The sequence below is a fragment of the Stegostoma tigrinum genome, chromosome 6 (genome assembly GCF_030684315.1).
Source record: "Stegostoma tigrinum isolate sSteTig4 chromosome 6, sSteTig4.hap1, whole genome shotgun sequence".
In the NCBI taxonomy this organism is placed as follows: Eukaryota; Metazoa; Chordata; class Chondrichthyes; order Orectolobiformes; family Stegostomatidae; genus Stegostoma; species Stegostoma tigrinum.
The window spans coordinates 69,715,577-69,729,197 of NC_081359.1; the positions used below are offsets into that span (position 1 = coordinate 69,715,577).

General features: G+C 38.0%; 1 protein-coding gene across 1 annotated transcript in view; it reads left to right on the forward strand.

Moving 5' to 3' along the window:
- Positions 1 to 13,621, forward strand: part of LOC125453634 (protein THEM6-like) — a 42,172-nt gene that overhangs the window by 24,084 nt on the left and 4,467 nt on the right. Inside the window, exon 3 of the mRNA XM_048533439.2 lies at positions 3,904 to 4,036. Coding sequence (XP_048389396.1) covers positions 3,904 to 4,036 — 133 coding nt within the window. The remainder of the gene's footprint in view (positions 1 to 3,903; positions 4,037 to 13,621) is intronic.

Consider the following 13,621-nt stretch of genomic DNA (forward strand, 5'->3'; position numbering starts at 1 on the left):
AGCTTGCTTTAATAAAAGTATTAATAATTGAAGCCCAATATTTCTTGATGACAAAATCCTCTTTATTATCATACTTTTAATCTTGGCTCATTTGTAATAATTGCCATTCACTTCAAATTCTGCAAAATGGTGATTAGTCTTCAAAGTCAATGTGATAAGCATGCCTTTATTGAAAATGCTGTTCTGTAAAAGCCTTATTAATTGTATAAAACATTGTTTTAAATAAACAATGTTTTTGCTTGTCTTCAGTTGTTAGTCTTCGCTTTCTGCAGATAATGAACCATTTTTTACAGCATTTTGTGTAACAAGCCTGATTCTGTATACATTTTTTTTTTACTCCTTGTTTTTTTTGTTCTGTCAGCCAGAGTACCATGACTGATTAAATAATCATTACTTAGTAATAACTTCACTATAAAATTTCTTCAAACATATCTTAATTGTTTTGCTGTTCTGAATTCTGGGTGGTGGTCAGGTTGAAATTTGCTGCTTGGTTTCCTTGGCTAGTGAAATATGACCGTTGACTAAGCAGCTTGTAAATTAACCAGACTTTATTTTTCTATATTAACCATACTATGTGCGTCACATTTAAATTACTCGGCTTGCAATTTCAACTTCCTGGGCACTGTTCCATGTTTTGGTTAAAATTGCTATGTTTTCCTGAAATGTATTTTGATTGGTAAATGGCTGGAAGAAGCACCCGTAAGGTTTTTCTGATTTATTTCCCTGTGCCTTCATTTACAGTTCATCTGTATCACTAGCACAGAGTGTCTGGCTTGTACTGCAAATGTGTCTAATTTATTTTATTTCAGGGTTATTTTCTAGCTTTTACAGGTTAAACCCCATATGTATTAAAGCCAAATTAGGAAGTGTGTTGTGCTGAAGCTTAAATGTGGTGTGCTGCATTATGTGGGAAGGAAGCCAGTTTAAGTCTGCAATTTCCACTATGATAAATTTATAATTCTACTCTTGATATGAGGTGGACATAAACTATTTGCAAACAGATTACCCACAGGGTCAAAGGGAAAATCAAAAGGTATGTAAATCTTTGGGATGGAGATCAAGTAGAGTGTTATAACTATTAGGCAAGAAGTGCAGAAGTTGGATAAAAATAAATTTAAAATAAAGGCAAAGAATGAAAAGTTTAAAAAAAGCACGTCCATTCTCCAGCTATAAGTTTGACACAGGAAGTAGTTTTCAGTTGCATTAGAGGCAGGAATAAGATAAATTACCGTATAATTTGAGAAAAAGACAGGGGTTGAATAAACATTTTGGGCTGAATCTTACCAGTTTTGGCTAAATCATAATTTACAGCAACTGCTGAAGGAAGGTTGCATTCCTTGAGGTTTCATTCCTCTCTCTAAACTATTCCATGTGATTGTTGATAAATGGAGACCATTTAAACATTATCATCTTACAAAGCTTTTGTAGCAGAAGTCAAAATTACCTGATAAGTTAGAAGGAGTCGTTATATTTATATTTCAGGAATGTCATTAATTATTACTGTTTCATTATGCATTGCCAGTTTAAAATAGCCTGTTCCCTGGCTGGGCAAAGTATATTGTTCAAAGAAAATTTCCTGAACACACCTATGTACTTACCCTTAAGATTGCTTTTGCCAATTTAGTTTGTCCAGTTTGTATAGCAATTACAGTCTCCCAAGATTGTAAAAATACATTTCTTCCAAGCTCCCATTATTTCTTGATTTATATCGGTCCTACATTGTAGCCTCTGTCAGGGGGTCCGTAATCCATTCCAACAAATGACATTTTTCTGTTCCTTTATGTTAACCCCAGCAGATTCTACATTATGATCCCCTGAACTAAGATTGTTTCTCACTGTCTTTTTAGTCCTATGCTTCATAACACAGACGTCTCACCTTTTCCGTTCTCTCTGTGCTTTTGGAATTGATCAGTGGTGGAAAGTAAACTAATAGCCAGTGAAGCAGGAGGGACTAGAAAATGAATGGAAGGTTTTAACACGTGAAAGAAAAGCTTGAGGCCAGGACAGAAGCCAAAATGCACAATAAGCAGATAGTCATCTAGCTACATGTTACAGAATAATTAGTCTTTCAAATTGTTTGGCAAGGTTCCTTGCTTAATTTCTGACCTCATTTCTAATGGAAAAGAAAGCAAAACCAGAGAGTCAGACAGTCGTGATGGCCAAATTATGCTGATACGGGAAAACCAAAATTGAGAGAGGTGATGGTGTGGTGGTTATAGTCACAGAACAAATAATCCAGAGACAGATGTATTGTTTTGCAGAGATAATGGGAACTGCAGATGCTGGAGAATCCAAGATAACAAAGTGTGAAGCTGGATGCACACAGCAGGCCAAGCAGCATCTCAGGAGCACAAAAGCTGACATTTCGGGCCTAGACTCTTCTTCAGAGACCCTGATGAAGGGTCTAGGCCGGAAACATCAGCTTTTGTGCTCCTATTGTTTTGCAGACTTTGGTTTGAATCCCCCCATTTCAAATAGTGGAATTTGAAAAACCTGGATGATGAATGTAAGCCGCTGCCAATTGTCATAAATACTCATCTCATTCACTAATATCTTATTTACGAGTTATTTTTTCCCAAGGTGGTGGCAAAGTAACAGGTGCAGGTTCCTCCGCCCAGAATCCCTGGAACTTATCTACTCCACCCGCTTTACATTTTCCTTCTTTCTTTGCTTTTTTTTAATGTCTTCATTTAGCATGGTACCTTCGCCAGAAAGCATTTTCTCCCAGCCCAGGCCCAGCAATGAGGTGGCTTACAATGGCCCAGAATGGTGGTATAGCCCTAGTGGGGTGGTCTTCCTGTGAGCCGGTCTAGGCATCGTGTGGCATTCTTGTGCCAGCGTGGAGGTCCCATCCAGTCTGACTTTTTCAGCAGGCTGGCATGAAAGTCTAGTCCCAGCATGGAGGTCTTATCTTGGCATGGAGATCTCATCCTTGCTTTGGAGACGGCCTCTGGGTCTTCCAGCAGTCCAGCGTGGAGGTCTCGTCTTGGCATGGCGGTCTCAGCCTGATCCTACGTGGTGGATTTGATCTTTCAGCATACCCTGAAACCAGGAATTATTAATTGAACTGGAATGAACTTTTACTGCTTCTTATTTAGGACTTTAATCTAGGTGCTGTGGTATGGTATAAAATGTTTCATTTTTTGTTTGTAAAAATATGTGACAATAAATTGCTATACTATAGCTGCTGAAAAAGCTTAGCAGATCTGGCAGCATCTGTGAAGAAAAAAAATCAGAGTTAACATTTTTGGATCTGGTGACCCTTCCTCATAATTGAGTACGTAGGAATACCACCACCTGCAAGTTTCCCTCCAAGGACCTTTCCTGACTTAGAAATAAATCACCATTCTTTCAAGTGTTATTGGGTCCAAATTCTGGAATCCTTTCCTAATAGCTCTATAGATCTACTTACACCAAATTGAGTTCAGCAGTTCAAGAAGACAGCTCACAACCACCTTCTCAAGGGCAACCAGAAATATGTAATAAATGCTGGCCCGGCCACTGATACCCACTGCCATGAATGAATAAAAAAAATGACTCAATCACAAATGATTTGAGAATTTGTTTCTGATTAGTGGTGTGCATGTCTGACAGACAATTTATGTTTTGTATTTTGGTGACCAAAGGGGAGGTTCATTGAACACTGTTGTCAGTTGTCATTTTAGATTAGCCATCACACTAACAGTATTGCAATATTTTCTCTCAATTATTTTTCCCTGATGTAGCTCACATTTTACTAACTGTAACAAGAAATCAAGATTATTTCAAACTATTCCTTTTGAAGTAAGTCAGATTTGCATCCAAGTGTAAATCAGATTTATTTCAAAAGAACAGTTTGTTTCAGAACTTTGTATACTTCTGAAATGGTTTCAACATCCTCCTTAAAATGTACATATTTTCCAGATTCTCGCTGTACGTCCGCAATGGTATATTCCAAGTAACAAGAAAGTTAAAAGCTAATATGGTGCTTGGTGCTGCAACAATACGATATAGACGTTCTCTGAATTTATTTGAACAGTTCAAGATTCGATCAAGGGTAAGCTAGTACTTTCTGTTCAAGATGGTACAGTAAAGAATATTCAGCCAAAGTGGTTAGGTTGTATTGTATTTCTGTTTTTAACAGTGGATATCTCTTGATGTTGCTTAAGGTAAATCAGATAATATGCTGTCTGGCCCTCTCTTTGAGCAGAAAACTTCCTCTCACTAAGCAACAAGAAGCTGACTCACTGTGCTTTGCTCTTGTAGATTTGGCTTTTTTAGTGTGATGCTCAGCAGTTCATCTATATTTGGCAGTCTGCCATCTTGGCAGGTGCTTAATACCATGCCAGGCACAGTTTACTCTAAGATGCAGATGTGTTTAAACTGACCTGATCCTTTAATCACACAGGTTTTTTATTTTAAGTAAACATTTCTTGAGGTCAGTGGTAACTTAACTGCTGTTTAATAAAAGTATTTCCAGATTGGACAGTGCTCTTAAATTCCAGCACTGGGTCAGGAAAAAGAAAAGCATTAAATCATGATTTTTCTTAAATTGAGACCTTTAATGCCTTGCAGCATGACATTAAAAGTGTGATAAGTGCATAAAACTTATTTCAATTGATTTCTCATCTGCAAAGTTTACATTTGTGGTATGTAAAGTAACATAGCACTTTGTCACATCTTCGAGGACATCTCGAAGTATTTCATGTGCAGTAAATTAATTTGAAATGTGGTCTTTGTTTCTAGCTGGCTAAATAGGACAGTAAATTTGCACTTAAGTGGGCTGAATGATTAGGTCATCTATTTTTTGCTGGTTGTGGTGGGTGAAATGATTCTGGATGATAGAGGAAGCATTCCCCTACCTTTTGATTAACACCAGAGTATTACTAACAACCACTCGACCATATGGACAGCAGCTCCACTAGAGTTTTAGCCAAATGGTAGGATTTTCATTGTCGTAGACATCCCTCAATAGTCCACTGGGGATTTGTCCAGTGGAATCTACATAAGATATATTAAAGGTCAATTAATGCATGGATATACATAGGCCAAGGCATTTGTAGGGTTTCATGATATGCCCACGTACATGGAAGTGCACTTGGCATTGAGTGATGACAACTGTTCAATTGTATAATGCAATGTATCATTTCAAAGCAAGCCAGCATATTGTAGCAGGATCAAGGGAGATTAATGCAAAAAAAATTAAACTAATTTCATTATTTTAACATGGTCTAGTTTTCACTTGTAAAATTAAATGGTATGACAATCTATTGATTTTGGTACTGATCTGAAAATCCAGAAACACTGAGTTTAAATTTTGTTTTGGCAAGTTGCACTATGATGGCTGGGTAGAAGAGTTAAAATGATTCCTCTCTTTTCCTACTCCTTGTTTGACCACAGCAGAGTTTTAAAAGACTGTATTCTGTTCTTGTTCATACAACACACACACACACACACACCCTGTCGGAGTGCACGCCCAGGACCATAAGAAGGTTGTGTGCACAGCCCAAATCATCGTGGAAGCCAATGGAGTCCATTGACACTTATCGTTGCCAGGGAAAGACTGCCAATATCATCAAAGACCTCTTCCATCAGGCAGAGGATTCAAAAGCCTGAACACGCACCAACAGGTTCAAAAACAGCTTCTTCCCTGCTGTCCTTAGACTGATGAATGGGCTTTCTAACTTCATATAACATTGATCTTGCTTTGTGCATCTCCTGTGCAGTTTAACTTGTATGCCTCCTTCTGTCTAAACATCCTATGATATGTATGAGATAATAGGAACTGCCGACGCTGGAGTCTGAAATAACAAGGTGTGGAGCTGGAGGAAGGCACTAGCAGAGGAAAGCTGACGTTTTGGGTCTGGACCTTTCTTCAGAAATGGGAGAGGGGGAAGCGAAGTGGGGGTACAGTTGGGTTGGGATGAGCTTTAAAATCTCCCTACCCGTAACCTCATCCCAAGACCAGCAACCCCCATCCCCGCCTCCTTGACATGTCCATCTTCACTCCCACCTATCCGCCCTTCCCACCTCACTGACCACCCCCACCCCCACCCACTACCTACACTCACCTTCACAAGCTTCATCCCCGCCTCCTAGACCTGTCTGTCTTGTCTCCCACCTATCCGCTCCAGTATCCACCTTCTATCACCGCGCCCTCCCTCTATTTATTTCAGAGCCCCCATCCCCTCCCCCATTTCTGAAGAAGGGTCCAAACCTGAAACGTCAGCTTTCCTGCTCCTCTGGTGCTGCCTGGCCTGCTATGTTCCTCCAGCTCCACAACTTGTTATCTATGATCTGTCTGTCCTTGCTTACTATGATCTGCCTTCACAACTTGCAAACAAAGCTTTTGTTATTTGATGTGCGCTGTGGAGTGTTTGATTTCAGCATACTTTATATGTTTACCACACATATTTACTGGGTATTTATTTAATTGTATTTGTAGTGTAGATTATATTACTGTTCTAGCTTGTAAAGTGTTGTCATTCAAATCTGTGGAATCTGTGCTTTGTTCTCATTGTTAGCACCACTGGATTTCATCTTTTGTCCTCTTTAAAGATAACAGGTTACTGGTCTCTAACCAGAACATAAAAAAATTTGATGGTTTTATCCAGAATCATAACTTCAAGTTGCCAGTGCAGTCAGAATCATAGCAATACTCAAATCTGAAAGTTACAAAGGCATGGATGTGGGTTACTATCTTTGTTAAACTGCAAGATAAGACTCCTCCATTTGGAACTATTGTATTTGACGTTTCTACTGCAGACTCAGTTTTATCCTAAGAACCAGGCCCATATTCATCAGAGCAAGATTTTGCCCCTTTCCCAGGATTGAAAGTCTGATTTTAATTAGAAGATAAACATAGTAGTCAATTTTTACTGCAGTTAAGGAAAAATACTCACAGTTTGAGCTAATAGTTGAATTTCAGGGAGATTAGTTCATTGACATTATTGTTGATGCAGGTAGATCTCCTTTACTGAAAGGAAGCAGCTCAAAAGTTCTTAGCTTAGCAGCTTATTGAAAATATAACACTAAGCACGTTCATCTTCCTGACTGAGACTATATATTGTTCTAAATAAAATTCCTAATTCCTGTTATATAAAGTGTAAAGTTAGCTTGTGACTAATAATTTTAGATGAATCATCGCTAGGTAGTTCTTTCCATTCTGAAAATATTTCACAACTATTCCTTCACAATCTGATGTAAATGGTCAGATTTTCCAAAAATAACTAAATGGATGTAAGAGAAAACAAAGAACTGTGGATACTGGAAATTAGAAATTGCTGGAAAAACTCAGCAGGTCTGGCAGTATCTATGGAAACAAAGCAAAGTTAACATTTCAGGTACAGTGACACTTCTTTAAAATTATATTGATTGTAATATTTTTTCAACTTAATTTGAAATTTTTATTTGAAAATATCTTTTAGAAAGAAGGGCACCACAGAAACTGAAGTCAAACTGAAATTTTATTGTGGAAATCCCCCCATCTCCCCAAATTTTGTCAAATGTGCTTATGCAGCAGAAGCTGATCTTGGACGCATGCTGACTTCCCATATCGTTGATCATACTGCAGAACAAAGTAAGCAGTAATGGAGTTACTGCACATGTGCTTGGACTGTGTATTCCTAATCTGGACAGTCTGGCTGGATGTCAGGCTAAGGTTTATACATGTTGCAAATGTCAGCAATTTTAAGGTGTACTTCTCAACACAAAGGGCAGTGAATGCTGGATCAGTTGTTTTTAAATCTTAAATTTTAAATATGAGCGTTTTTTTTTGTGAGGCCACAGATCAACCATGATCTCACCAAATGGTAGAACAGGCTTAAAACGTTGAATGGCCTTTTCCTGTGTTCCTATAAATATGTTCTGTCTTTGGGGAAGTTGATTATTTTTCCATCCACTGGCAGACCAAGCAGCAGTTATCCCTGAGCTCAATCTTTAGTGTTGCTACCAGTGATGCTTTGCATTTTCCGAAAAAATGCCAATACAGGATAATTTCGTGGGCTGTGATTATATCAACAGAGTGTGGCATTGAGCTTCAGTCTTCGTGCTCCCTCTCCTTTTACAGCCATCTACTCATTTGCACACTAGTTCAGTACATACTTTTCATCATATATATTCAGCTGCCTATTATTCTGAGTGTACCTCAGCCTGTTCATAAATTCAGAATGCTTTTTTGCTGAAGCATTTTGTAGCTTGCTGTTGTGGCTACCAGTGTTTTATTTTTATCCACCTGGCTGCTCTAATTATTTCTAAGCCCACACGTTCACCTACTACCTAATCAATATTTATACTTGCTTATACCTTCCTACAAATCTTATTTGTACCCACACAGTCTGTGTGCTGCTTGGCCAGCTTGTGCCCACCTTCTGTGGGCAATGAGAGGTGAAAGAGGAATGCAAGACAGTGTGTAAAGTGAGGAGCAGAGAGAGGGAGACCATTGAAGGAAAAGGGTATATTAACAGATTGGACAGAAGCGTTGGAGAGAAATTTGAAGGATTACATTTTGACAAAAACAGCTAAAAACATTTAACTTTGGATTCCCACCTTTTAGTGGTGGAAATATGTATCAAAAATCCCAGAAACATGCAAATAAGATTCTGAGTGAAGGCATTGAATCTGAACTTGTCTGTAACATTAGCTGGGATACTATTATTCTGTTCATGCACCACCATTGTAGGATTATTTGAGTCACTGAATGGTATCTCGAATGATACCAGGAATAAATAATTATAGTTAAGAATTTTTTTAAAACCTGGGCTTTAAAAATCGGAAATGGAAAATAAAAAGCACTTACAACACCTTTCATATCCTCACTAAATCTAAAAGTAGTTTGAAGACCATTAACGAGTTTTGAAATGCAGTGATTAGTGTTGTGTAAAAAATATATTTACAAGTAAGAACATACAGTTAAGTTGTTTTGGTGTTGGATCTAGGGAAATGTTGACTAAGGAAGAAGTCTCTCTTTACAGTGCAGAAAATTGTTTACATTGTTTTAATTACTTCTTAGTAAGAAATTGGGCTGAATTTTCAGGCCCCACCAAGACTGGAACAAGAAATACTAGCAGCATGCTGGTATGCCTACCATTTTTGTTGAGGCAGGCCTGTAGACTCCCATAAGTCAGGTAGCCAGTCAAGTTCATTAAGAGCCTTGTAAAGGATACAAAATAAACCTGACTGGAATTTGTCTGTCGGCTGCCAGTTCTGCAGTGCAGTGGGGCAAGTGAAACTCCCTGGAAGTAATCCTGAAAATCGGCCGACAGTCACCTCTCCCCTGGACTACCCAAATGTAGGTACAGCCAAAGGCCACTCGGTGGAGGGATTACCCATAATAATGTGCTACATTAAATATTAGCATAAATTATGTATTTAATTCTGTGGTAAAGCTTTAGAGGCAGCGATGTTACCAACTATTAGTACTCTGACACATCCTGCAGTTGATAGCATCTTTGCCTCAGCTTTTCGAATTATATGATGTTTTTGAAATTAAACAGTTAAAAGTTTCATTTTGTTATCTCGGGTAATTCAGTTACAAAGGGTCATGGACTGAGGGTTATTAGAAGATTTTCTTTGAACCATGTGATTTGTGGATTGTTATGGCAGAACTTATGGAGCAAATTATTTTGTTCCTGGGCTTACTAGATTGGCTGACCACAGTGAATATAGAAAAGCTGAGCTAGTGGGATTCTGTGATGTTTTGCCCATTAATGCAAACCATCTCACTAGATTTTTTTTGTATGCATTGTATTCAGATGCTGAAGCAGCAAATTGGCCCCCCCCCAAAAAATTGTAAGAAGTGGAAAGGTATGGTACTTTGGAAGGAAGAACAAAAAAAAAGGTGTGGCAAAACACTAGAAAATAAGATTAGGATAGGTAGCTGCAACATTTTGAAAGGTGGCAAGACCAGGCAAGAAATGAAGAAGAAAGAGTCAACGAGAAGTGAAGGAGGATGATGCTCATCACCAAAATGAACTCTAACTTTAAAGCAATAATAATCACAGCTTCTTCACCTATCACATTATGATATAGCTGCCCTTTTATAATAAAAAATGTGTCACCATCTCTCAAAGTTAACTAGTGATAGGTAATAAATGCTGGCCCAGTCAATGTGCTCACATCAATGTAATGATTTTTTTAAAAAATGTAACATCATCTGAGTATTACCACTGGAGCTTCACCAATATTTTTGTAAAAATGCACGCAAGTCTGATATAGCTGTGTTCAATCAACAAAAGAATAAAAACACTTCTTTTTCTTCTATTCATCTCATGATGTAAGTAACCACTGTTCATTTAAATAACTGAACTTTTTTAACTCATTCCCAACCCTGAAATTCTGCTGCCTCATTGAGTTATCTTCTATTAAAAAAAAATAAAAATTTAAAATTCAAAACCATTGTAAAAGTACAGTGCAACTACTAAAGTGTGAGCATCCATCTTGAGATTTAAATGTAATTAAGTTTATTCACCAAGAGAACATGTCAGTAAACTGGTCCTACATGTCTACATTTGCCATTCTTGAAGTAAATGCTCTAAGGTTCAAGAAGTGTTTCAAAGCTTTGACCATTGGCAATTCTACGAAAGGTTGGTAGTCTGTAAGGGAGAATTTAAAAGGAGAATCAATTGCCTGTCAGTTTGTCCCTCAATGTGCTAACAGAGTGATTCACTACATCAGACGCATCAATTTTAAAAGCAGCTGGGTGAGTCTAGATTCAGACCAATTTCCCTCCACTTCTCTCAAGCTGATTTCCTGTGTACTGTCATGTCACAAGTCACCTTGCTATAACACTAAGGTATTTGTCATCAATTTTAAATGCAGTTATGTCATTCAGGATTTCAAATTGTGTCTCTCTAGATTTTAAAATGGCAAATCAAGTAATCAAAGAAAACAGAACCTTGCGTGCTGGTCTTGATCAAAATTCAGTGGAAACTTATTTCAGAGCACATTTAAATGCTCACTTTCACAGTTTTATGACTGAAGTAAATCCTTTTCCACCCACTTGGACTTGAAGGAAAAGGTAGATTTCTTGTAACTTTGAATATTACAGGGCATTTCATACATTTTATGGACTGGGCCTGTAGTTTCTTAATGTATGGTTTCACTATTTTGGAATAAGTTGCTGCATGATGAATTATTTTTCTGCACTTTTGATTATGTACTGAAATGGAAAAAGGATTGTTTTAAATCAAAATATTATGAAAGGAATTGCTGCATTTAAAAAAAAACAATTCACTGAAATCTATTGTAAATCATGTTTACACTGCTGCTGCATTCAAGTAGTGGACAAAGCTGTCTGTAGATGTGCCAACACCAGCAGAAGTGTACAGTGTAAGATTTGGCTAGTAACAGTTTACTGATTGCTTTGTGTAGTTGTGACCAATTGTGGATGACCAAGGCCTTCAACGTGACAACAACTGTCTGGCTCCCGTGCAGCTGAACAGCGTGCACAGTACTGGCAGAAGTTTTCGAACTACTACAAGGGCCAGATGAGCATTAGAGTTTCAATTGGTAGTTATATGTTGACAATTTATTATTGTTTAACTGTGGTTAGAACCCATTTATCTGTTGTAAAAAATAGTTCTTGTTAAGTACAGAAACAGGCCTGTTTTCTGTTTGCCTGGGTGTCTCTGACAAGTATATTGGGGACTTAGTGTACTTTGATTAATACTATTTAGCTTTTGTGATGACTCTGGGAAGTGGAGCACGATTTCCAGTGAGGTGCGACAATCTTGTCGTGTTACTATTCATGAATATCTTTGTTTTTATATGATATTCTAACTGTATTCATTTAATTAGATCTGCTGTTTCCTTGCAATGACTTTATGATGCCTGAACAATTTCAGCATTTTGTGAAAAAGCATGGAACGAGGATTTATTTTTCTTAAGACAAACATATATATGACAAAATGTAATGCTAATAAAGAAGTAGCTGATGGCAAACGAAAAGATAGGGTTTATTCACCTTCATGGTCACTTTACTTTATTGTAGGATCTTATGACGCTTCGCCCTACTTTGATGTCATTCCATTTGAGAGAACAAAGGTTAGGTCTGTAGCTAGCATTTAAAATCTTAAATTGATATTGCAAGGGTACAAAAAATAGAAATATATTGCTGTTCCTTCGTTTTCACTAGGTTCTAATCCTAGAGACTACCCATAACAGTACTAATACAACAGGGCTTGCAGTAGCGGCATTTCTCTCTTAAAATGGCACTCGATTGCAAGTACTCCAATATTTGCTATTTGCTGTAAGGCCACAGGGACAGTTTTGCTTGAAGTTTGCTAATTTTTATACTTCTGCTAATATACCTTTAACAAGTAATTTGAGAAATGTCTTTTTTTGCTTTTGAACATCCCATGGATTTTTGAGCATTATGTCAGTGTGCTACATATTGTACAGTTTCTCAATACAAAGATATTTGTACATGAAAGGGAACACTTGGAGGAGCTACTGTCATTTAGTGAGGAAAATTCTAGGGAAGGTGAAGGTTTGTTTAGAAGGATCAGCCAGAACAAAAATCTATGGCAGGGCCTTGCGTAACCAGTTTGTTACATTCGAGTTCCACCATTCTTTCCACATCATCAGTTCTCATTTCATTACTTGTCACTCCTTTGACTCTGCAGTGATACAATTGAACCAACTGTGTTATCTTGATGATGAACCTATGCTTCAGACAAAAGTTTCAAATTTATGCATAAGTAATAACCCATCATGTACTTCAAAGACCACAAGGTGCTTTGCAGAGCCCTAATTTTGTGAATGATTCCATTTTAATGCAACTGATTCATTGTTTTAAAAAAAACTAATTCTACTACCCCTGCAGATATTCCCAATAGCTTTAACATAAATACATAAGGCTCAAGTGAGGAAGCCTGAGATGTTGGGAGCTCAGGCAATAGCAGATCAGACCCTTATAGGTTGCAGCATGTTGGGCAACAGTTCAGGGCTGATGTGGGAGCAAACATGCTGGTTACCCAGTGGAGAACATAATATGTTAATGTCATTATGCTTGTAACATTTTTAATGTGAAGGCCAGTGGAGGTGGTCACAATTTGGGAGAGGCTGCAGAATGCTGATACCCTGTGGCAGAATGCCATACAAACTGTCAGCCATGGCGCAACAATTCCTTAACAACCTTATTGATACATTTCACAATTGCATGAGTGCCAAAAGGAGTTTGCTTTAGAAGATTGGTGCCAGAGGTTAGTTTCTATTTTTCAAGGAAGATTTCTGCCTTTCCCATGCTGTTACTAAATTTGCACTAGCTGTTTCAAAAGCAGCCCCTGTTAAGGCACTTGTGCCTGCAGTGATGATGCCTGTGGGATGCGTAGGGACAATGAAGTGCACAACAATGCTTCTGAAATAACTGCTTCCCTGCATCAGGTGCACACCAGGGGGAATAGGTGATGAATGGTGCTGACAATAGCTGATGACTGTCTACCCTATGCAACTTTGTTGTCAAGCTGGTTATACAACTGCTTGAATATAGTAAGCATAATGTTTCAGTATTAGGAAAATACCAAATCAGTGTTGCAGCAGCCTTGCTGTTGATGGACCTGTGATCTCGAGGGCTGTTTCCTCCTTCTCCTTAAGGGCTTTGATATTAGCTAGCCATCCCTGCCCTGACTATTGCTGCTTGTAA